General features: G+C 33.7%; 3 protein-coding genes across 6 annotated transcripts in view; 1 reads left to right on the top strand and 2 right to left on the bottom strand.

Annotated features, from left to right (window-relative positions):
- Positions 1 to 1,437, bottom strand: part of LOC140046778 (alpha-L-iduronidase-like) — a 98,079-nt gene extending 96,642 nt beyond the window's left edge. For all 4 annotated transcript variants that reach the window (XR_011844841.1, XR_011844840.1, XM_072091506.1 and 1 more), the window contains exons 1-2: positions 1,325 to 1,437; positions 255 to 410 (exon numbers count right to left, since the gene is read on the bottom strand). Coding sequence is in view for 1 of the 4 variants with exons in the window: in XM_072091506.1 (XP_071947607.1) it covers positions 255 to 388 (134 nt within the window). In the remaining 3 variants the exon portion in view is untranslated. The remainder of the gene's footprint in view (positions 1 to 254; positions 411 to 1,324) is intronic.
- Positions 1,438 to 1,588: 151 nt separating this feature from the next.
- On the top strand, positions 1,589 to 6,743 carry LOC140046779 (RING finger protein 37-like). Its single transcript, XM_072091509.1, has 4 exons — positions 1,589 to 1,652; positions 2,190 to 3,494; positions 3,896 to 4,006; positions 5,445 to 6,743. Exons 2-4 carry the CDS (start codon positions 2,204 to 2,206, stop codon positions 5,627 to 5,629), a joined length of 1,587 nt encoding a protein of 528 aa, XP_071947610.1. The 5' UTR covers positions 1,589 to 1,652; positions 2,190 to 2,203; the 3' UTR covers positions 5,630 to 6,743.
- Positions 6,744 to 7,198: 455 nt separating this feature from the next.
- LOC140046777 (uncharacterized) lies at positions 7,199 to 26,377 on the bottom strand. Its single transcript, XM_072091505.1, has 9 exons — positions 26,249 to 26,377; positions 19,682 to 21,975; positions 16,955 to 17,035; positions 14,846 to 14,956; positions 12,615 to 12,759; positions 11,291 to 11,420; positions 11,023 to 11,147; positions 10,337 to 10,429; positions 7,199 to 9,815 (listed from the first exon to the last, which is right to left on the bottom strand). The coding sequence occupies exons 1-9, from the start codon at positions 26,271 to 26,273 to the stop codon at positions 9,742 to 9,744; spliced, it is 3,078 nt and encodes a 1,025-aa protein (XP_071947606.1). The 5' UTR covers positions 26,274 to 26,377; the 3' UTR covers positions 7,199 to 9,741.
- Positions 26,378 to 26,756: the final 379 nt, after the last annotated feature.

Raw genomic sequence — 26,756 nt, 5'->3', positions numbered from 1 at the left:
TAGTTCTACCTGCTTTAAATACAAGGCATTGAAATATTGATCGTTGTGTTTGAACACCTTAACATTTAACGGATTACCGTACGTTTTGCGTGAGTCTGAACATACAGTACCCTTAGACCTTCCAACCGTCAATACCATTCAAAGAATTGCCACCCAGTTGGCAACTCTCCTTTTGTTTGCTTGAATAGCATTTATCTAGTATAGCTTTGTATGATTAAAATAAGGTAGCCATTTTGAAGATGTGTCAACCTTACCAAAAACCAGTGCTCTCCCAGAAATGATCCATGTTCGCTACAACTGTACTACTGTCTACTTCAAATACATAGTTGTCGGCTAATACTGAACCAAGCAATAAACAACACATGCAAACTGTGTTAAAATATGACATTTTGATGAACAGAGCTCACCATCTAAAAAGGTAAAATTAAATAAATTGTCAAGTTAATTTAAACATGAGTGGGGAAAAAAATGGAGACAAGATTTGTAAAGTTAGAATTACAAGTAATATAAAGTTAATCAATATTCAGAATAAAACGTCATGGGGCTATAAACAGTCTTAGCACTTTAGCTGGCTATAATTTGTGACATAGCAAGTAGTCTATACTATAGACCATATATTGCGGTCTAACCTGTAAGAAGTCTTTAATTTAACTGAAAAACAACTCAAATGCTGGTTAATATTGAAACTTAAATTTAGGTAGTCAAAGGAATAATTTTACCGATCTGGGAGTATGTTTCTAATGTTAAGTCCAAAAGGTTTTGTGGTTTTAAGTAGTAATTCCCAGTGGTTTTGTTTGTCTTTTCGAGTTTTGTCGCTCCATTTGACATCGACATCTTTCTTAAAAGCGAAAGGTATGCACCTAAAAACTTGAAAAATACTATACTATAGACTATATATAGTATTTAGTAAAGTAGGCCTAGGCCTATACCACAAAAATGTAGGCTATATTAAATTAATATTAACAATCATTGGTTTGGTGACGTTTTGACTCAACAAAGACTAAACTTCTAAAAAGTGGGTCTTTGTTTGGCCCAAAAGTGGGCCGAATCTTCTCGGGGTTAAATCATCCGAAATTCGTGCTAATTACATGCTTAACTTTTCCAAACCTAGTGTTAGGACCTCCTACTAGCTAGGCCTATCTAGCTAGCTAGGCGTTAGCTAACGCCATGGCTAGGCCTAGCCTATAGAAGAAGACTAGCCAAGCCTTTTAGGCCTGCCTAGCCTAGGCCTAGGCTAGATCCTAGAAAAAAAGAGCCATATATTTAGTAATGACGGGAAGAAGGCAATGGTAGGCGACACAATATAATATAACATTATACTTACCTAGTCCGGATAACTAAAATTGAATAATTACGTAAAAAATCAATAGAAAACAAACGAAAAAAATGTAGAAATGTTATTAACTTTTTGTTTTTTTTAAATTAGCGCCCTCAATCATCTTTTACAAGCAGTAATTATGTTCGATTGGTGGTGGTCGAGAGCGTGGAAACAAAAAAGATCCACTGTACACACAGTGCAGTGAACACCGAAGAGCTAGTCTCCTCAAAATAGAGCAGTCGAATAATCATAATTATAGTCGTGATTGATGAGCAAAAAGAGTGAGGCGGGCGGCCTAGCTAGCTAGGCCTGCTTTTAGTTAAGCAATTGTTTGGTAATACAATTTCAACTTTATATTTCAGAATAGGCCTAGTACTACTACTACCTTGCTACTACTAACTAGCTAGGGTAGGCTATGCCTACAACTAGCCCAGGCCTAGGCTAGGCCTAGCTAGTTAGGGCCTAGAGGGCCTACTACTACTATACTAGAGACTACTAGCTACAGTATGCTAGGGCAGGCATTCAGAGGCCTACTTTCTAGCCTTTTTTAGAGGCCTCTCACTCCTCAGTCGGCAATCCCCTCATCTAGCCTCTCACTCAGGCCCTACCTACTACTAGCCTATGCTAGCCTTAGAGTCTAAATAAAATAAATAAATAAAATAAAGCACTAAAATGTATGTTTTTTTAGGCCTAGCTAGGCTATGTTTAGGCTAGGCCTAGGCCTAATTTTATTTTATATTATGATTGCTACAGGCTGGATACTGTAATTTTTTTATCACAGTTTTATTAATATTAATAAAAAGATTATATTAAATTAATTAAGATGTTCAACAAACAACGTTACTTAATAATAATAGTGTTTTTTTTTTAGGTTTTAAAGCAAGAATGGCCATCAATTTCTGCCTTCCCATGTACAAACCAAAAATAAAAACGTCAACTGTTTCTGCTGATGGATATGAAATCAGTAATTTGATAAGTCCAGATTTTAGAAAATTTAACCAAGGATTTATGGCTGAAAGTTTCATGAAACCTCCATTATCTATTACTCTGGAATTTGTTTGCAACATTTCAGTTTATAGTGTAGTTATAGCACCCTCTGTTGGCAGGCAATGCTCATCTTCTTTTGAAATATATACCAAGTCTGTTCCAAGTAACAAAAGATCATTGAACCGTGACAGTCGTGCAGATGAAGGTTCAATAGTAACTTCATATGATTCACAGGTGTTAGTCGGTAAAGGATTTTCTCAGAATCCAGATATAAAATTATTCTATTTTGAAAATAAGAAATTCAATGCCAGGAAACCGTTCAACGATTTCTCCGGCAACCTTGCAAACCATGAAGACAACATAATTACAAGACAATTACATCATCATCGAAGCAAGGCATTAACAGATGTCAGTCACATGACCATACGAATTGTTCGTGTTTTTGGTGCAACAGTGCCGTGTTTAAGAAAGCTTGAAGTTTGGGGGCAACCTTCCTTCTCAAACAACCAAACTGTACTTAATTCAATCATAACAATTTTTACAAGTTTAAAACTACCAAAAGAACTTCCGAAAAAGAAGGAGGTACTTAAAGACTCCACTGACTGTGTTTCATTTGCAAGTAAACCTGAAAAAATAAGTGAAGCAAAATGCCCTGAAGAGTTCATTGACCCCATTACATTTGAGGTCATGGCACTACCTGTTCTACTTCCTTCTGGTTACACTGTTGACCAGTCAACCTTGGATCGCTTTGAAATATCTAATGCTCAGTGGGGTCGGGCAAAAGCTGACCCTTTCACTGGTGTTCCTTTCTCAAGTACTTCTAAGCCAATACCTAATGCAGGACTTAAAACTCGTATTGATAAGTTTCTGTTAACAGCCGGTAAGGAATTTGATACAGTTCCGCGAACCTCTGGTAGGTTAAAGACAAACATTGAAGCAAATGTTTCTAAAATTACAAGGAGCAAAAACAAAGTTGATACAATATCAAATGGAAAATGTCAGTCACTTTTAGAAAGTAAACCAAAGAGATTAAAAATTGAGAATGGTATTGCAAGCTCAAGTTCAGGTAGACTAGACAAGCATACTTACAGGGCTGTGTCTGCAAATGTACAACCCATGGCTATACAAAGAAACTGCAAAGCAATAGATGAACACATTTCTAAAAACAAAATCAGTAAAACACAAACAGGTAAATAAAGTTAAGAAATATATTTGGTTTGTTTGCATGAATATGTAGGCAACCAGTGATATTATTATTCGCTTGTGTTTTTTGTAGTCCTCAGTTATCGATCAATTTAATCTATAGAAAATTATAATGTACATTAACATTTTTAACAAATCAAAACAAAACAAAAAATAAATATTCAAAACTTCTATTATTCAACTAAAAAAAAAGTCGCCATAGATTGACTTCTTCAGTACTTCCCATATGGATGACTTGAACGCTCGTTGGACGCACCCAGTACTGTTTCGATGTTGTGTTCATTCAGAAAAACACCTCCTGACATTTATGGCAAGAAATCTTGACTTCCTTAATCCACCCTTAATTAATTGTAATGTTTATATAGTTGTTTGTTTTTCTTTTGTTAGCTACTAGTACTACCCATGAACAAAAGCTAGCAGATAGTTTGGAGGAAGCAATGAAAAATATCGAAGCAGCAAGACCAAACTACAGACAAGTTAATATTCCAAATTGTACAGGTAATGTAAGGCTCTGTCTTTTTATGTGACAAAAAATGAGATGTGCCCATATATGGACATGATGATGTAATTTTACTACCGTATTTGGGAATATCAGTATCATATTTGGGCATGGTACATCAAACTTTTTGGTCAAACTAGTTTGACAGTGTAGACAAATATCATTATCTAACAATGTAACCAAAAAAATGTGTATTTATTTGAAATTAGTGTCTGGAATTAAAGACTAGAATCTGGGAAAGAAACATGACCCCAGGTCAGGAAATAAGAATCTATCGCTCAGCAGGCTTCCGTTCTTACAATATCAGTTTAAAGCAAATATTTGTCCATTGTACATCCTTTGATCAAACACAGGTGCAATAGAGCCTAAAGGAACTCATAGGTACTATAACCTTGCCTTCCTTGCAATGTTTTGATTGGAAAACTTAACAGGTAGTTAGTAGCTAGTATGCTGGGTGAATTAGAAATTGTACTTAAATTTTTCTGGTTCGCATTACTACTTGTTATAAAAACCTATTATATTTATTCGAATAAATGCCCCGGGGCATTTATTGTTCAGGACGGTTTTTAGGGAGGCATTTATTCAGGGGAGGAATTTATTTTTTTGGGTTTAATATGGTAACACATGTATAATGAAATAAATACCCCCAGATATAAACAAATACAACACAATTGATATCGAGAAGTTATAAAATATAGTAAAAATGTTATCAAGATAATTTAATTATGATAAATTGTAGATCAATGAATTCTACTACAAATAAAAATGTGTTGTAATACAGTATTGTGTTGCATGTGGCGAATCGTTTATTCGAGGGAATAAATAAGGGCCCGTGGGAATTTTTTAGAGGGAGGAGGGGCGTTTATTCAAAATGATGTTCTATAGTGGTAGGGAGAGGGAGTTTATTCAAAGCGGCACATGTACTCAAATAAATATGATAAACGTACGATTTGTTTGTATATTTCAATCAGGTACCGAGTAGATCCTGTACAGATTATGAGGATACAAAAAAGACAAGACCGGAATGTTTAATGATGTTTTCATTGATTTAATTAACCTATCAGAATTCAGAACCCTGTGATGGGAATTAATATTGGGTTTGGGATTTTTAAAGTTCTTCTTTAGGATAAGATTTTATAGTATTGCTTGCAGACAAATTGTTGAATGTTGAAATGTCTAGGCTTCCATTCAAGATCAATAAGAAATTCAATTATTCTTACAAGTAACTTTTGGGACAACAATCCGTACATTTTGGCATAAAAATTAGTGTTCTCTAAACATATTCGTGTTTTATGGGGCAGGACATAATAAAACCAACATGTGTCAATTGTGCCTCAGTAATCTAATAATTGTATGCAATACAAAAATGGTAATAATTAAAACATTGCTAAATATGAATAAATTTATTTAATATTCATTTATTATTTATTTTTACAGAAGCAGCTATCCATTTTTGCGTGTCCTGCCATTCAGAACCTACTACTAGAAATGTTGTGTTTTATCGTCTTCCCTGTCACCACCTTATGTGCAGACAATGTGTGACAGACCGAGGTAATGATGCATGTACTGAATGTGGGTTAGCATTCAATAACTTTGATATTGTTAGAGCTAACCTAAGCTGATTATTGATTCTTGACAATATCCAAAATAAACTAATAATCAACTGGTTTGTCAATCATAGACCCCTTAAACAATTTGAAACTCAATAAAAGACTGAAAATTATGAATTTATTTGCTTTGTTCATCAAAATATTATATATACAAGAGTTCTTTGTACTTTAGAAGACGACACGACTGTATTTACCTGTTTACCTGCTGAAAATCTTACCATTTAAGCCTTTGTTGTTCACAAATAAGTGAACGATTTTCTTTCGCTTGGCTTAGTTTAGTGTCCTTGACTTTATTTACTCGCTGCTGTTGAAATTTTTGAAATCCTGGTTTTGATCTCGATCATGTAAACAAGATCAAATCAGATGAACTCTGTCAAATTTTATAACCCTCTCAATATCTAAACACTAAAAAAAATGATACATCCTTGAAGAATCAAACTACAGTTTGGCCATTCCACCGTGTAGTGAACAGATTGATGGAAGTGGTGGATGAAATAAGATGTATGCACAACAAACATGATTTACTATAAAAGGCAAATCTTTCTGTTACAAATCCAGTTATATATATAAAGAATGAAATTACACTATTTTTTTTCCAAATTTGTTTTTCTAAATTTGTTTTTATACACAAGATAATATTTACTTTAAAGTATTATGATCAAATGAGTTAAAATGTTTGTGCTCTAACAGTTGGCCTAATTAGGGCTTGAGGTCTGTTCAGATCAGGGAAGAGTAAAATTACATTACTCTTCCCTAGTTCAGACCTATAGTTGGCAAATTAGAACTTAGGGCCTGTACAGACCTACAGAGATATGCTTTCGTATCGTATATGCAGTGCACAATTCCATAGCTCTGTACCAATAAAATATTAGTGGAAGCCACATTTTTTTTTCTTTTATAGTGGAATACAATAATTAGTTTTTAGTGCATATCTGTATGAATTTTGGAGTTGGAGAGGCACACCCTTTGACAGCTTTTGTTATGTTTGTATTGTCTTTACTGAATGGAATAAAATAATAATCTTACAACATCGACTTTTATTCTTTATGCTATTATATGAAATTCATGCACCAACAATTTTACCTCCAACCAAAATAATGGACGGATCTTCTGCTAATCTGCGACATCATTTTGTATCAAAAGCGTTTGTTAAGAGTCTGAACTATGTTCTGCACAAAGCAATTTCATTTCATACTATGTTTCCGAATCTTACAGACTGCATTAAATGCTAAGTGTACTTTTACAGTGCATTGAGATTTTTTTTCAAGCATTTCCTTATTTGTTTTTCATTCTTCATACATTTTCAACAACAGTGTAAATAAAAAAACTAGATCGGTGTCCGGTCATTTCCCAAACGGAACAAATTCAATACTGCTAATAAATTACATTTCAGTATTTACACCTCATATTAATTGTCAAAATATGAGAGCAGTGTTGGTGTTTAAAGACATTGCTTACAGCAAACCTCGCTGCAAGGTTCCCACAACTCAAATTAACCTAAAAATATATACTAATAAATTATATTTGGGTTTTGCCACAACAACAAGAATGTAAATGATTTAAACGAATAACTCAACAGTCTGTGCTTTACATGATTTTATTTGTAAAGAAACTTGTAAACATTTAAATAAAAATATTAATAAACTTTAATTTTTACAAATATAATAAAACCTTTTCAAAACCAATTTCAAAATGGGTTATGAATTGACCTTTGACCTTTACCAGCACCTACTTTCACTACAATTATAAAGGATGATGTTTTAGTCAAGTAATCAGTTAAGCTTGGTTCCCAATTGGATACTTTAACGCAACAACGTAATGAGTTTTTTTTATCTTTTAATTGCAATTGGTCAAATTTTGTCCCAGAGAACCACGCTTTTTTATGAACGTTAACTGTCAAAATATATATTCAGAAGATAGGTAGAAAGAATGATAAATATGGAGATTTTCTTGGATTGAATTTAATGTTAGTTATATAATTACAAGACTTTTTTTATTAAGCTCCATCTACACTATCAAACTTTATGTGACAAACAAATATGATGTGCCCATAATACTGTATGAACACAATGATGTCATATCACTACCATATTTGGGCACATCATTTTGTTATTGTCAAACTAGTTTGATAGTGTAGACAGAGCTTTAGAGTAGTAGTACATATTGCAACAAAAAAGAAACAAAATTTATAATGTATTATGTACACCTGAGTAACTTTAAACAAAATTAAATCTCCACTTGAAAGGTGAATGCACTACCACCATCAAAATAACTGTGTAGGCGAGTAAAATACTTTCCATTGTCGTTCGCTCTAACAATAATTCTTCTTTTATCCATCTGTTGCCACACTTGCCATGCTAATTTTCTCATTTCATCATTTTTTCTGTGTATTTATTTTTCTACTGTGTCTCATTTTACATGTGCCAATGACCCTGTGCATGAATTATTCTAAAATCTAAATAATTTTTTAGTAATAATTTTATCCAGATGGATTGTTATTAAAAATAAATAACATTCTTTTTATTTATTTACCTAATTGTTATATTTGTACAATGTAGTGCAAGATTTAGGTTAGTCAGAATCTAATTTAACGCGATTCGTAATACGAGTGAAAGAAGTTTTATGAATATCATCAGCGATAACCATTTAATTGTATTTTCATTATAGATTATGCCCTTACGAATTGTTTGATGATGCAAACATTTGAGGCCAAGTCAGGCTTAAGGCACGATTTTATGAATGATTTCAGGTTAAGATGATCTTTTTACACCATCTATCCATAAAACCAACTTTAGTACACCTACATCCGTCCAATCATAATATTCTGAATAGCCGAGTAATGCGAACATTTTCCCACTTAATTTGAATTAGTGTTTTTAATTACTCCAGCAAAATGACTTCCCTGCAGCTGAGACATAATATACTAGCAAGATATTATTGTATCCTGTAGGCATTTAATCTCTTATTTCTAGAATTTGAGGCTAAAGTACTTTATATTTAATAATTGTTCAAGAAACATTAAAAATATTAACAAATCCTAATGTACAGTTTGATGGAATGTTTGTGCAGGCAGGTTAGATACAATTTGTAGCAATACAGTCATAAGGCTGAATCTGATAGAAGGAAAAATATGCACTCAAATTAAATTAATTTTAATTTTTTTTTTTCACTGTGCATACCAATTTTTATAGATAATATTACCCACCTCAGAATCCCCTCCAAGAACTATCGCTCAGTTTGTATGAAAATTAAACAAATTTATGGTACACATAATCAATACACTAAGTACAGTATACAATAAGATGTGTTGCCACAATGCCAGTACATATTGCCACCATTACTAGGGGACTGATGCAAACATGGAAGAGACTACAAAATGACCACCATATCAGTTCAACAATATTAGTATATAAAAATATTGATTACAAAAATTATTCAGAACCACTGTATGTATCAGAACACATATTTTTGTCAAATTTATTCCATTGTTATGAAAATTAATTACGGTAATAATTTTGTTTATAGTAAATGTTCTGCTCGATAAAATCAGTTGAGCGTGACTGCAGGGAAAATTTTAAATATATAGCAAAGGTAGTTTTGTATCTTTTTTGCTATGCTACACTGGCGAGCCTATTTCTTGGACTGAGTAGTGGGTGCAATTTCAAACGGGCATATTTGATTGGCCGATTCAGTATGCTTCAATATTAAATGGTCTCTTTCTTTTTGAACTGTGATTGTGTTGGCTCTCTAGTGGTATAAAGTTCTGCCTACACTATCAAACTTAAATGTGACAACAAAATGTGATGTGCCCATATATGTACATGATGACATCATATCACATGTTTTTTGTAAAACCAGTTTGAGGGTGTAGACAGTGCTTTATACCTCTATGGTTGCCATACAGTACGTTCAAACGCCTCACTTATTTACAATATTCAGACGTTATACCAAGGACAGTCACGATACAAAATAAATTATTTAACCAATTTGCCAATTTAACAGCAAAAATAAAATTGTTTTTGGTGTTCACCATAACCTGTGAACAAAGGCACTATTTTATCCTGATTATTGCTTGTACAGTCTGTTAAAAAATGTTTTAATAAATTAGTAATTATTGGTATGTTTTAAGGATTTTTTAAGATGATTGATGAGAAAATTAGCATGATGATTGAGAACAAAGATGACACAGTACAAAATGCTGAAAAAAAGAAAAAACAATACAAAAATGTTAATTTTCAGATATTATTTGTTAGTTTACATAAACAAGACGGGTTAAAACATTTTCACTTGCCTGCATCAAAATTGATAAAAAAAAACATTAAAAGAAAATTAATATTGACGATGCAGGAAGTATGAAAGTGCAAGTGATTTGCGATTCAAATGGCAAAATATTTAGTTTATGGTTCATTTATATTTTCAGAATTCAGTATTTATTTATTGCATTCTCTAGTCCTCTTTCACTTTCTAATTTTAAAAAGACCCACTTCTTTATTTCTATATGAGAATTAGATAAAAATAATCGAACAAAACAACAGTGTTTTAATCTAATCTTTATTTTTGTCTTCATGTCATTTTAAGTTTCTGTATTAAATATTTTGTGTAGATAGGGTAGAACGCCATGGTGAAAATTACAATCGGGGTCGCCATATTTATGGTCCGTTTCCTCAAACAGGTGAAAGAAAAAACAAACAATATCGGAGAAAGTAGGGTGACCTGTACCTGAATTACAAATATCCGTCTGCGAGTATTTTCCCAAACCAACTTCATATTCCGCATCATTGATATCTCTCACTATTTGTTCACGATTTTCTCCTGAAAGTTGAATTTAAAATGAAGTATTTTGTCATTAATGCAAAAGATTGCTTAATCTGGAAAGGGTTAGAGTCCAATAGATTAACGAGTATTGGAAGATGGCTGGGTTCGCATAAGCAAGTTGCAATGTTGAATTGATTTGCGTTACTGTCGAAGGTTAAGTTCAAAATGATCAACTTTATGCCAAGCATTTGATACAAATGAGACCTGCCTTAATAGACAACTTGCCCCAGCTATCAATTATTAATGTAAACATACCACATGTCATATTATCCATGGAGGAATAAGTTATCTAAAATTACCAATTTGTAGTAGATCATTTTATATAAAAAAAATACTCCAAATTTGGGCATAAATATATCCCCCAGGAAAGATGCGACTTGCTTTCCCATTGCTTAAGCCAAAGTAATTATTCCTGCAGTTCATAAAGTGCTTATTTCTTGAAAAATAGGCTGATGTAGATACAATTGTCTAAAACTGTCCAACAAAAAAATAATAATAATTCCCAGGTCAGTTAAAACATGCAAAATTCACCTTGGCCAATTTATACCAGGATTTTCAAAATTTATGATAGTATGAAAGTATGATAATACCTAGAATCCAGAACTGTACGGTAATGCAATCTTCTCGCTCGGCACGTACTGGTTCAATGGTTGCTACGATTTGCCACATTTCAAGCGAAGCAATATTATCGGATATTGTTTTTCGGAAATCGTACCTTTAAGTAGAAAAATCAATTTCAATATTACAACAAAGGTTCATCAAACCTAGGCCTAGTACTTTTTATCAATCTCTAATGTACTCTACGTGTAACACATTTCTACGGTCTGGTAACCTTTTCAAGAATAGTATTTTGCTTACTCATCAAATTTTATGTCCTTTTGAGGAAAGGTTAGTGAAGTTAGCTTTCCGCTTGTGTAAGTAGGCTCCAGTATTCCACAGTAAATGTTATTATTGCTTGCATCAGTTAGGTATAGGTCATGTCCAATTACTGAAAGAAAAAATTAATAGTCTCCAACAAATTATACAAATCATGTAATACATTAGAATTGAGATTAGAAATGTTGTCATTACTCAATTTGAACCTTAACTTGATCTAGTTTAGTGAACAATAATCAGGCCCGTAGCCAGCATGAGGCAAACGAGGTGATTGCGTCATCTGAAATTTTGAATTTTCACTATTCATCCCAATTTCATATCATATTTTATATTAATAATTATGTTCAAAGCATCTTTGCCTCATTTTTTTTTCTTGCTACAGCCTCGATATTTATGCTGGTCCTACATTGGAAATTAAACTACACAATGTTAGTCAGCAGATGTGATCTTAAATATATGTTTATTTTATGATTTTTAATGCATATTTCATCATTAAAGTCAATCAAAATTTGATACACTCGCTTGTGTCAATTTTTTTCCTTAACTTCATTTTAACTATTTAAAAAAATTAAATACAGAAAAGGTTAGGTAAATGAATTTCAGACAACTCTCTATGCAACATAATGAACTGGATTGGAAAAACCTGCATTACAATCTCTAGGGTTTAAGAAAAGGTATTTTTCTTTTTAACTTTAAATGACACAATGTTGGGTTTTAGATTATAGTATAATTTGCAACACCATGATTGCTTAGAACGGATCAAAGTTCTTGTGAGATTTTGATGGATTTGTTTAAGGTAAAATATTAAAAACACAGGTGGAATTTCTCAATGGTATTCATATTCAAGTGAAATGTGTACTAGACAGTATGCCGACACATGTTCACAGTATGCTATAGGCCTACAGAGACAGAGTGGTTTAGGGGAGAGGAGAAGGGTACACAGCAGGTTCACTATGACCCCCAAGGTTACACCTCAACCACAACCCAAACATGCCTCTTTAATTCCAAATATAATTCCTGAAAATAGATTTTTTTTTGGTTTGAAATACTAAAGAAACTAAAATCGATTATATATTTTCATTGTACTGTATGAATAGTGAATATTTTCATATTACCATATTTTTTGTTAATTAGAGTCTAGATTATGCAATTGAGTGGATAAAGTGGTCTGTTCAAGGAATCTCCACTTCTTAACCAAGGTAACTCTTGGACCTCTTTTTCCAACCTCCTTAGATCCTTGATACTTCACTCCTACTCACTTTTTCTTTGTCCAAGTTTTAATTAATTATATATATTGACCACTAACCTGCAGCTCGTCCCGACAGGTCCAAGTTGACATCATTAAAGATAGCACGTTTCAACGTGGTGCTGAAATATCCATGTTTACGTGTTAAGTCTCCTACTGTACACCGGACGTGGCTAGATAGCCCACACTCTGTATTATAACTTTCCTACAAGTCAAATAAAAACATTAATAATACATTAATGAGTTCATTAATGATTGTCATGATTAATGAGACAAAACATTTCTCAAGAGTAAATAATTCAGATGATTATCATAAAAAGATAAGATCAAACAATTCTAATGAAGGAATTGTTTATTGACAATGGCAGCTACTAGGTATGATGAAGGATGATTATATTTAAATGAGGATAAATGTAGTTTGATATGGGTACGATTAAATTGGTTTAATTTATGCGCATGAACTAAATTTATTCAAAATTTTGCATCAATACTTCATTTCTATAAGCATTTGATTACACAAATTAAGCAATGGTTTTTGCAAAGACCATTTTATATCAGTGGTCAGTTTTTAAACTATTCGATATAATAACCAGATTTAATCAAAGAGTGAAAGCCACTAGTTACCATACCAATCTGACACTTATTTAATGTTTTTTATTTTCTATTTTTATATTTCACACTGTAATATTTGTATAGTATGAATTTCAATTGAAATACCAGTGCCATCAGCCTGTACAAAACAAATTTACAGGTTAAATTATTCTATTGGGAATTTTCTAACAATCAATCATCATCAATTTGCTATTTGTTCAAGCATAAAGCCATATGGGTTGATCTGCTGGCCATGTCAATCATAACAATTTGTTTGCAAAATATATATTCATATTAATGTATTTTTTCACCGTTGTGTGAACTCAACTTATGGTATACAGGCAAAACAATTGGGGTTGGGAGGATAAATGGGAACATATTGGCCAGATGGTATGAGGTTCTTCCAAAAAAAATCTCTACCATATTTAGGCATACCACTACCATATTTAGGCATACCACTACCATATTTGGGCATACCACTACCATATTTGGGCATTTCATACTTTTTTTGTCAAACTTACTACTGTAGTTTGATAGTGTAGACAGAGCTTTATAGCCACTTTTTATATTTTGATAAGGAGGGTGTGGTGGTAGAATTTGCTAATTGTAGCAACGAGAAAATCTACAAAATTCTACCCAAATAAAAATGTGCATACATGTGGTAATTTCCAAACATTAACAGTCATTATTTTTGTGTTCAATGATTCAAATTAATACTACTATGAGGTGGAGCAGTGGAGTTTGGGAAGCAAAGTTCAGTAGAAACCCCAGACATTCTTCTACCAGTTCCAATCCAAAACTATTAAGGGGCCCTTATGTCGATACGGAACTCAACTCAACTCATAGGAATTAGTGTGCAAGCACTTTATGTTGACATTGAAACTGATTGTAACTAGTCGTGGTTACCATACGCTGCACATGACTCGATTCATAGTTTTATAGAACCAGTATGCGCGAGCGCTTTTTACAATAAAATCAAACGGATCCCTACTGGTCGCATGCTCGACTGATTTGAGGTATTCAGTTGTGAAAAAACATTGGCAACTAAAAGCAAGCTATGTTGACATTTTGTTGTGCCGGTCAGTTGCGTTCAGTTGCTTGGAGCGCTTATGTCGATACAGTTGCGTTGAATTGAGTTCCATATCAACATAAGGGCACCTTTATATTAATGATAATCCATATTTACTTTCAATTCCCTTTTGTAAATATTAACCAATTATTCTACTGCTGATGAATAATTACTATTAAAAAATAACAGAAAATGAGTACAAAGCAGACTTGTGATTCATCGGTATTTTTATCCCCAAAAAATAAAAACTAAACTTCCGGAACAAATTTCCCCCAGTTTGATAGCTGTCAAACAATGCATCATAATGTTCTCACAAATTAACATATTTTCAGACAAAGTGACATTCAATATTAGAGGACGCTTAAGATCTAAAGTTATTAACCATGTTGTTTCTTTTCAAATTGACGCCATCATACCTTTTCACGTTTTTGATAATCACAAGAAAGAAACGTGAGAAACTATTTTATTTGCGACACCATTCTAAACAAATATTTAACAAGGCCATATAAGGGTCCTCAATAGCCAGTTTTTAAGCACCCTTAAATACAATCTATCCTTAATTGTCTATTTTCTTTATTCATTGTGTACTTACATCTGTCATTTTAAACAATAGGAAATTGAAAATCTTTACCTTGGAATCGTCAACAACATATGGGTTGTAGGTTTTGTCACTGTTGTCGGAATTTTTCACACATTTATCAAAGCCGTAATTGGATATTATTTGCCAGGCGATTTCGGTGTCCTGTAAATAAAAACAGATACTGTATTAATATATTACTAGCTATTAAAGGGAAGCTTGATGCAATGTCTGGATGGACTTTGTGTTTGTAGGGTTGTGAAGCAACAGGTTTATTAGAATAAACTATGTGGATTTTAACATTTTTCAAGTGTTTTGGTTTTTCTTTAAATTATATCCATTAGTGTAGCATTTAGTATGGATTGTATACATGCAAATAAAATACAAAAGACAAACAAAAAATTATGGAGAAATGTTTTTTTTATTTTAAAATTTAAGAAATATGGGGAAAATTTGTTTATTTGAAAAAAAAAAATCCACTCCCTTGGCACTCTAGTGTAGAAGAAACATACTATTTTTCTTTTGCTTAAGCTATTAATTACTTTAAATATATTTTATATAAATAAACTCCAAACAGCTTTATTCATGTTCCGCCTAAATCATAATAAATTACCAACTCAATTTTACTCCTATTTTCAAAATTTTAATCATTCTTACAACACCAGATCTTCAACTGCAAAAAATCTGATATACGAAAAGCATACCATATTACTTAGAACATCTTTTATTTACAATGGACCGTATATATGGAACAACTTACCGCTCAATCTAAAAGCAATAACCATCATAAATACATTTAAAACAAAATACAAACAAACACTTATTTCAAACTATTTAGAACATTAGTAATTCACAATTGCCTTAAGACTGTTTTTTTTTTCTTTTTTGTGCCTTTTGTTTAATTTTATTTGTCAATTTGACGAAAGAAAGAAGTTTATTTTTGTTCTCTCACTTAAATTAAATAATTAAATATATTAATTATCTGGAGGACCAAACTTAAAGCCTTGGCTTAATGCGTCCTCCTCACACAATTGTTTTTATTAATTTATGTTACTGTTCTATTGTATTGTATTGTGTGAAACAATAAACTTGAAACTTGATTAATACATCCAAGTATAAACAGTTTTAATAAAAATATGGAAGCTACAGTAGGTGTCCTATTGGGCCACAACATATAAATCACTTATGTGTACGTGATGCACTATTTTTGGATAGTATCCAATGTGTGTGTGTGTATTTATCCTACTTCATACAGTAACATATTGTCTGTCTGTCTGTCCGTCCGTCCAGGGCCTACAATGCTTTGAAGCACTTGTTTAATTCTACTTCAAACATAATATACTTTAATACCATTTTGGTTTATCAAGGTTTATTCATGGGAGGCATGGTTTATTATACTTTTGTATTTTATTATTTTTCCTTAATCCAATTTAATCTATAAAGGTATCTCTAATCCCTCTAATCCATTGATTGGCATGATATCAATGTTCATTCAAATCATTTATCACTGGTAATTCAGGCTATTTCTTCACAAAGTCTCTTTTTTGTAATAAATTTAAATTTACATTATTGGAGACGGAATGCCACCAATGATAGTGTTAACTGTATGACCAAATGTTTACAGTTCATTAGAACCCAAGTTCAAATTGGCATTTTTTAATAGTTATTCAACCACGATAATAAAAAAACAAGTATAGTACATCAGTACATAAATAAATATTTTTAAAATAATTTTTTCCTTAAATCCAATTTATTTAATATCCGTAATAACATTCTTTATTTTGTTTTATTACAATATAGTTTGAATGAAGTTCTTATCATTGTATTTGTTTGATAATTGGAACTTTCAATTTAACAAGTTTTTAAAGAGGAGAAAGTTTAGTCAAACTTGTGACTGGAATCGTAAGCGAAAACAAAACATTCTATACCCGTGTCTTTCACAGTCTGCATATCGTTTTTCAATTAATTATTTTGCTATCTTGTTAAACTTGTCAAAATTTATGATATTTCAACACGTTTACTACTAATATAGGTTCTAGACTGTGTTTTGACTTTATATTAGTAAAAAGATAAATATTTTGGCACATATGGCGTTTCATACGTATAATACAAAAAACAAATTGGAACATAAAAAAGACAAAACCTATAGACTTTGAGACTCACCTCCACATAGTCTCCAATAGGTGCTAAAGACAGTTCAATTGTTGTATCACTTAGCAATCCAGTCCCATAGTGAACTTGTGACTAAAAAAAGAAAATATTCATTTATTTTGATACCATACAAGTACAAAAACAAGATAAAAAAAACAAAACATTTTGTATGGTACCAGGGACAACCCTCTAATTACATCCTGTGGAGTCCCCTCAAACATTAAAACAATTAATCCCTTCAAACACACATGCAAATTTTAAAAATACAAAACCACTGCACAATCAAATTCTTCCTGAGATAACATCTTTAATTGAATGTTAAAGCTAAATATAAAAATATTACATTACTGTACATGAACAAGATTTCAAGATTCAAGAAATTGTATTGGTCCAATTAAAATGGAAGTTAAAATGGAATGTTAAAATAGAGTTAATAGGCCAATATAAAAATATTACATTACTGTACATGAACAAGATTTCAAGATTCAAGAAATTGTATTGGTCCAATTAAAATGGAAGTTAAAATGGAATGTTAAAATAGAGTTAATAGGCCAAATGTTAAAATACTGTTAAAATATGGATGATATTACAACAAAGGACTTCCTAGTTCATAGGCCTATAAAATTGGCTTTTGGTGATGGTAGTAAGTATCTATTAAAATTGTAAACAATCCCCTACACATACAATTATACAGTACTGGGAAAGATGCACAGGCAGGTTTTGTAGTTTCAAATCTTTCCTGTACATTTTCAGTCATTTTGATACCCCATGTGTACAGATATGTGCATAGCAACACATACAACCACTTATTAATAATAGTCAATTTTCCAAATACTGGACACCTTTGGGCTGGTCTGTGTGTCTGTTTTGCAGAAAGTATGTGGCCGTATACGGAAAAGACTGACTCTTGAAATTAAAAAAATCTCCTATCTAAGTGAATAAAATTTTGAAGGGAAATACTAAAATATTTATTGAGTTAAGTGGAATACTTAATATTTAAGTGTGATTGGTGAATATAGCCACTGGTATTTAATTAAATTTAAAAGAAATTTTGATCCTTTTGATACTCAATACAAGTATTGTGAGGGGATAATCTGGTATGGGAGAGTTGAATGTATACTGCAGATTGAAAAGTAGAATGATGAATGTACTATTCATGATTGTGATTATTAAGATAACTGGCCTATTCATCGACATCTAGACATTCGTGACAGATTTCATGCCTGATATATAAAGGTTTGTAGCACATATTTATAATTGTTATTAGTATATTTGACGCAGTAAACAGCTTCAATGAAGCAATAGTAGCTAACCCATTGTGTACAAATATTGAATTTTTACCTCCGGTGTTTCAAAGGGCTAGTTACAGGGAAATTGGGAAATGTAAATGGTAGATTGATACCACTGCAAACAATCAGATGAACTAATTTTAGCACTACCAAAGTATTTTCTTTATTAAAGCAATATTCAGTTTCTATAGAAAGAATTAGTTTATAACTATAAAAAGTAACTAACAAAATCTGGCACAATAAACTATTCAATATTGTTAAAATTAGATAATCCTACCACACACTGGTATACAATGTATGCACTTTCTGCCATATGGATTATTTTTAAGTGATTATTTTAACCCAGATGCAAACTTAACTTTCAACATATGGATCCTTAAATAACCCCCACAGCCTGTTTATGTTAATGTTCTTGCTTGCCGTCAGGAGGGCATTTAAATGTTTACATACAATACACAGCAGTCAGAATTTAAAAGAAATATGTTTACATTATTTAATTGATAGATCAGTATCTGGTTATTAGGTATTTCAACATAATATATAAACCAACTGTATTATTCTAATAATGGTTTGGCAGCCGTGAATACAGAATGTGGAACATACTCCATCCCTAAAGCTTGGTTCCCACTAGGACTCACAAAGCAATGACTCACGCGCGACTCACGCGCAACGCAAGCGAGTTGACGACCAATGACAAGCGGTTGTTCGAATAACCCATTACTTAAGCGTGGTTCTCACTGGACGTAACGCAACGTAAGGGATATAACAAATCACAAGCAATGAATTGAACTGTCGCCTGTCATTGATCAACTCGCTTGCGTTGCATCCTTGTGGGAAACCCAAGTTTAAGTTCCGCTTACGTCCATAGTTGCGTTGCGTCCTAGTGGAGAACTAGACACAGGATTTTATGTTATTTGTGACGATAACTTTGAATAATAGTAAGCCTATGTCATTTACATTGTAATGATTATCTATATACAAAAGTGAAATGCTCCTATCGATGAGAAAGAAGCTTGATCGCAATAAATTATTAGGTTCATGCAGTGTTTATACAGGGAGCACGGTTTTAGTTAATATTAACTTTATACATTTATAACAGCATGTGATATGTCATCATGCTCTTGAATAGGCTGTCATTGCTCTCACTCTTTGTTATTTCAAAGCATCGTTTAATATAGATATTCTACCATATACGAAATAGAGCTAGTTTGGTGTACTCCGACATTTGGTTTACTTTTTACGATGAACGAACGATGATAAGATAAATCAACAAGTCATTATGTACCAGTAAATGTCTTTCATGCTCGGATGTTGTCGATCCTTACAGTCCTTATGGCCTCCTATACGAAATCTTAAAAGCTATTTCAGAATCAAAATACTGGTTCTTGTTAAATCTAGAACTAGTTATGTATTTATAATTTAATTTTAGGATAAATAATCCTTAACTCACCATTTTTATGTAGCCTGAATACGTGTTACTATTGATTTTTGACTCCACTTCAATTTGAAAAGCACCGGCTGGTAGTTTCTGCTCCAGTGACGAACACATCCATCGGGAAGCGGTCTCGTCATCCCTGTGGATCACAATGGATCGCCCCACAATGCTTTGAGGCCCAAATAAATATAGATTTGAATCATGGTACACTCTATCAAATGTTTCTTTTCCAGCAAATGAGTCGTATTTACTACTTAAATCTCCAACTTCGAACATGTCATCAGTGCCATTTGTGGGTATAACGGAGTTAAACGGATTGAAATGACCTTGGACCGATGCGGGGCTACATGGAGAGTCTGCTTCCATTGGTACTGGTAGAAGATGAACATGATATCCTCCTGCTTCCATTCCCAGGTTTTCCATACGGATTTCTGAAGTAGTCCTATCGTAAAGAGATTCCTGCGTAAAACGCATTTCACCAGTTGCAGGCCCGTCTGTCCACATACTGGTGCAGATAACTTTAGGTTCAAGCGCGTGTATATCAGTACAGGCAAATCGTGGAGCTCCAGCATCGGGGGTATGTATTACCATACTCATTGCATCAATTGATCCAAAGCCTGACAGAGGTAGTTGTACATCGGTGGCAAAAAACCTTCCTTCTTTTGTGTTCATAGAATCTGCAATAGTGATCCGTCCATGTTTACCTGCCAAGTCACCAACTTCACATCTCATTGGGTAGTTTGGATTACAATTTGAATATTCATCCAGGTAAACATTGAACGGGTTGGCATGCCCTTCGCAGCTCTTGCAAACTCCTGTATCAGATATCATGTCACCGCCAACCTTTGCAATATGTACATGCCAGTTGTGATCATGCGTTGCCGGAGAACCATTCCCATATGCGACATCAATGAACACAGACGTATCGGACAATGGATCGTCTGCCATTTGCCTGAATATTATACTTCCAACAACAGGCGTCTGGAATTGTCCGTATACAGTCTTTACCTCTCCTGGATAGCCAATTGTACTGCAAACCCATCGGGCCCCGTCTGCAGAAAAGTGAATAACGATTGATCGGCCTATGACACTATTTCTTCCAAACAGTGGCAGATTCCAATCCATGTAAGTTTCATTAACACTATCAAGACCAACAAAATCACCATATTTTCCGCTGAGATCGCCCAATTCGTACATGTCTAGTGTTGCAGTGGTGGGTGCGGGGTATGTGCTACCCACTTCTACATTGTATGGGTTGAAGTGACCAGACACTGAATCCCCACTGCAAATCTGATCTTCAGCGCTAAATCGCTGTGGAACCGGAAATTCATGGATGTGGTAACCACCTGCTAAATTTTGCATATTATTCAAATGAATGTCAACACGTGTATAATCTAATGGAGAGTTTTGTCGAAAATTAAAGAGTCCTTGTACATTGTCTGCATCTATAAAAGTAGTTACTTGTTTACTCAAGAGTGTTCTTATATAAGCACACGACCTGGCGTTTCCATTCTCCAAGACTAGAATCTGTTGTATAACCGAATTACTACCAGAAAGTGGAAGATTAGTGTCGTCAAAGAACTGCTTTTCAATCGAATGAATTGGTTGAACGGTCAGGGCATTAAACTTTCCAGTTAAATCGCCGATGGAACAATTAGATAGATTGGTTTGATTACATGCATCTTTATTTGTTGGATTATATGGTTCACTTGATATAACTTGATTGCATATCATTTCAGGAGACATATCAAAATCTACATCACCGGTGAATTCTGCTACTCTCCAATTATACGTTGCAGCTTCGATTGGCATTACCGTATCGTATAGATCGACAAACACTGTCGTAATTGCTGTACTATCGCTTGCGTCTTGTCGGAGCATTATCGTACCTGCAAATGGCTCTTGGAACTTGGCCACCGCTGTCATGACGTCTGATGTGTCACGATGAATGTGCGCGCAAATTCGATCACCACTGGTGGTAGATGACAAAACAAGAGATCGGTCGACAATCGGTTCATTTAAGGTGCTGGTTAGTGGTTGATTTGTCACGGATGATAATAATGTACCAGACTCGTCGGAGAAGCTGTGTACAACGTTACCAACTGCTGAACACGGCGATTTTATGTTGTAAAACATTGGAAATTGGTGTACTCCCCAAGAATAAGTACCTGCAAGTCCTGATAGTGCTGTGACTATGGTATAAACACCGCCGTTAATCGATGTAAACGTTATATTGCCGGTTACACCACCCATGTTGAACGTTGCAACCTCTGAATGCACCCCTATAACTAATATTGCCACAAGAAAACCTGAAAAATACAATTTAAAAGTTAGGCCTATACAGTTTTAAAAATGTTCACGATGAGCCGAGAACCTGTCATGTAGCCGGAGAAGACACTCCGACTGTGCCACGTTTGATACACGTGCACGTTCTGTCTGAACTAAATCATTAGTGTTAACCATGTATGAACGTAGCTTTAAGCATAGACTGAATGGAGGAGTAGGCGGAAACAACAAGGTCTTGTTCTGCAGACCATCAAATCGAAAACAACACTTTATGATATACAGTATTAGGGCCCGTTTATGAACAGCAAGTATCCGGATAACTTGTCATCTTTTGGGGTCATTAATCATGCCTTAACGACCCTTAATGGCTTTTTTGAGTACTACCACCTGGGTTATCCGGACCAACCTCAGCCCGGCAAATTTGGAGGGTTGGCTTGTCCTCAGGGGAGTTGAAGGCGACCTTGCTGGATTAAACAATGTATTTTATGAGATAATCATGCAAATCAGGCTGAAAATAAGGCCATGAGTAGCCAGCCGGATAACTAGAAGTCTGTAAACGGTAGGGAGAATTTTGATTTAGCCTTGTCAGGAGAGACCTCTGGCATATCCAGATACTTTAAATGTTCATAAACACAACCTTAGTCTATCAAATCAAACGGATAAAGTGGGCAAATACAATAGCAAAAGCAACAGGTAGGAGGCCTAAGTAATTGATTAATCGTACTGGTGATTAAATTCTTTATTTCCATGTTGGTATGAAAAGTGTTCACCTACTGTGATACCATGGGAGCTATAATTTAATGTTACCGAGTCGTTTGGTAGCAATATTTGATATTAGTCCACTCATTTTATATAATATACACCCTTAAAACATATTTGGAATATTATCGTCGTCAGTGGTACAAAACAAAGTTAACTGCATCGTCGTGGTGTTACAGAGGACAAGCTTTATATTTAGAAATAAGAGTCTGAACTTGGTGGTCTAGTACTGTATGGCGCCGAAAACACGCGTTTCATTAGGTTATTGTGCACTTTTAAAAGAACGTTTATATGAAGCTATTGTTTTATACGATCACACTTTAAGAATAGTAGATTGTATCGAACTCTAGTTTGTTTTTGTTTGACTAAAATTTAATTACAAGTTCATGCATTCCTAATGTTTTGTTTCCTTCCCTGCAACTATGGTAACGTACGTAGCCTACACGAGATAATATATCTATTTTCAGTGTTGGTATCTTGATACTTTTGTAACACCACACACGTGGGTTTAGCGAGGTCCTTAGCGGAATTTAGATCATTGCCAACAACTCAATGGGGGTTGAATTGTCAATATGCACGGTTAAACGCAAACAAGCATAGGTAACACGCGACCAAAGTACAAATAAAGTCACCATTCAGAACGGTTACCCTTGAAAAGAACCTAGCCCCTGTGGATACACTTATAGAATTATCTCTGAATAAGAATAAAGTTGTCAATATTGCTAGACGTAGTACGCGAGTATCAACTACTGTGCGACTCAAAAAGTAGGTCTTTGTAAAATCAATACGTAACAAACTAATCAGTGAAATACGATACGCAAACTTTTGTCTAACTTTTTAAATTGAAGTTTACGCAAGTATGTGTACATTAAAAAGTCGGCAGACCGCTTCATGTGTTTCTTCGAGGTATCCATCGATCCCCTGTGGCGACATAAATCAAACAATTACAATGGAAACGAGATGTTTAATATAAATCAAACGTTACGCGACGTTCCATATTAGCCTTATTAAAACGAGGTCTCTGGTTGAGTAGAACAGATCAAACAAAAATATTATTTGCCTAACAAGTTTAATCGACAAGTAAATCAGTACTCACAAGGTCTGTAAATGAAATCCATATCAAACGAAATATATTACCACAACAACGGGAATTCCATATAATGTCAGTGAATTAATACCACGGTTCCTGTCTAAACCCAGGGAGCTAACTTCATAACTTGATTGTGTGTGACTCACAGCGTAAGTGTTCCGTACTGGTAAATCTGTTGTGAATTTGTAACGATTTACGTTGGGGAGGAGTGACTTATTGTTTTCTCCGAGCTTGCGCAGTTGATCAAGGTTCCACGCGTACAGAAAAGGTAAACCGAAGATTTTGTTTGAAGGGAAATCATTTATGAAGAGGTCAAATATTACAATTTGTTCTAAATATTTTAATAAGAGGTCAAATTAAAAACGGAATTAAAATCATAGATGTATTGTCCCCCTGAATAATTCCTTATTATTTACCTGAAGAAACTGTAATATGAAGCAAAACAATGGTCAAATTGGCTGCCAGCCAATGGATTTTTGGTTAAATTTAGGCTAACCATTTATTTTTTTTCATTTTGGAATGTAAGTGAAAACATTATTTGTTTTCGGGTTTTTTTTCTACGGAAGTGATTAACTTTATTAAAACTACAAAATAACATATTCAAAGTCTGATTTATTAATCCCTTATTTGTCATGTTTTCGGGAGACAATACATCTTTAATGGTAATACCAATGCATGGCTGATAATGATCTGAACGGTTCATAGCTGTAATAAAGGATATTGCAAAACACACCTGTTCCGTTTAACCTCTTACTATTTTTACAAAATGTTGAAAAAGCTATTAAACTACTTTCTATTTATGTTTGTAGTCGTTTTTGACGGAGTAAGCGAAAGCCTACTTTACTTTCTCCTAATAAATTATGGTTTGTTTTAATATCAATTGACTTTTTCTAGAATGTGGATATTAAGAATTGAATTTGTGACGTATTCTCATTTGGATTGGATGCCGATATATGAAATTACACTTCGCCCTTTTCTTTATTTTTTTTACACTTGTCTTCATGAGCGCTTCGAGAGATGTTTTTTCTGCGCTCTAAAAATTCATAACCATTAGTAAACCATATGCATCACAAACGTGTGAATATAAATATTTAGTGGAATTATTACAGTACAATCAACCTGAAAATATCTATTTTTGAGGTTTTTGGTTATTATAATGATTCAATAGAATGTAAAGGGTAAATATGTTGTTGAATCAACCATGATTTCCATGATGATGATGATGATGATTAAGATATAACCTCCATGATTTAGCTGTGAATGAACATAATCTTCCCGGAAATAAAAGCTATTAAAAAAAACTGTGTTTGTCGGTTCTAATTATATAAATAATGGCAAAAGTTATCATGGTAGGTATAGTAACATATACATTGACCTATATTTGGTTCGAGAAACACCTACACAATGTTGTTACTCGATAGCGATCTGGGCTGGGTTCCACTAGCATATATATACCGTACACTTTTAGTTCATGCGCAACTATCACAGGATGCTCCGACTTAAGGCCAATTTACACAGACGAGCGATAAGTGGTAAGCAAACAACAACAAATATAGAATCATGTGTAATTCTTATGATTCAATTTACACAAAACGCGGAGCGGACGGGCGGTTGAGCAGAAACCCGCTCAGTCTATACTAGATACAGATTCTACATGGGAAACTACCCGCTTTTCCGCTTACCGTTACCGCGAATAGATTCGCCAAATACTTAAGGGACTGTGCAACACAAAAAAACTACGAAGTTACATATTGTTGATCTGCTCATGCGTACAAACCTATCGGCGTTGTGAAAGCTTCTTCAAACTCTACAATTTCAGAATGGATATTAGTCAGCACTGCATTTGAAGATATGACCAAACGATAGTATATATATATATATATCAACGTTGCTTCGTCGTCTTGGCGTATAGATGTGATCTACTTATACTGACAATAACATTTTATCATTATCTGTATTTCCGTTTTAATGGTAAAATGGAATAATAAAAGTCGAAATACGTACTGTATATTTTAAATGATATGTATTTACAAAAAAATAATTGATAGTTTTTCGTGGAATCATTTTCAATACGAATTAAAATGCACTACGGTTCTGTCATAATTGAAATATTGTGCACATAACAAAATGAAACGGCCCCTGACACGGTATATTAATAGTAGTACAGCAGTATTACTAATGAATGACTGTAGAAGGGCTACCGTATTCTAGGTAGACACAATCATATTATTTAAGTTTAAAATACGTTAAACATCGTGTACATTTTTATCATTAATTCGTGATCGGATTAGGGTGGTATATCTTAGTGAGTGCACTCAATTCATGCTGGACAAATAACAGCCATTAAAAAAAAAATCCAGATAAATCGGTTAGCAATAAAGGCATAATGCCAACAAAAACGTTCCTTCATATCTTACGAATACACTGTTTAAATAATAATAACTTACATATTGCTGCTGGATATAAAGCCATTCTTATGTGATTAAGAAGAGAGCTATGGGAGTCCGTTTGCAGGAACCAACTTACTACGATTGATCCACTTATGGGCAGCTCGTGGCCTTCGGAGAAACAACGGGATAAATGACAAGTGTGGCCAAGTTGTACAACGCGTTATTCACTTATTTATTATTCATTGCATGCATACTTGGCATTGTCCTATCCATTCACACTAGGCTCAAGTGTATGCAAATACACTTTAAACAATTGCTCCATATAATTTGATTTTTAAATCGGAAGACTGTGACGGAAAAGCCGGATTGATCTGAAAAGTTCACAAAAAGAAGGGGTGGGGGAGGGGAGATCTTACATCGTCTATAAAAACATATGGATCATTATAATACATTCGAACTCTTCTTTGGAACACCCTATTCAGGAGACACCAAGGAGGTGACACTTGGATGCAAAACGGAACGGAAAATAACATGTATTAACATACAGCAAAAGAGAACATTTCTA

The sequence above is a fragment of the Antedon mediterranea genome, chromosome 4, assembly GCF_964355755.1.
Source record: "Antedon mediterranea chromosome 4, ecAntMedi1.1, whole genome shotgun sequence".
Classification (NCBI taxonomy): Eukaryota; Metazoa; Echinodermata; class Crinoidea; order Comatulida; family Antedonidae; genus Antedon; species Antedon mediterranea.
Note: the sequence above shows the minus strand (reverse complement) of the source record. Positions and strands in the feature narration are given on the sequence as shown.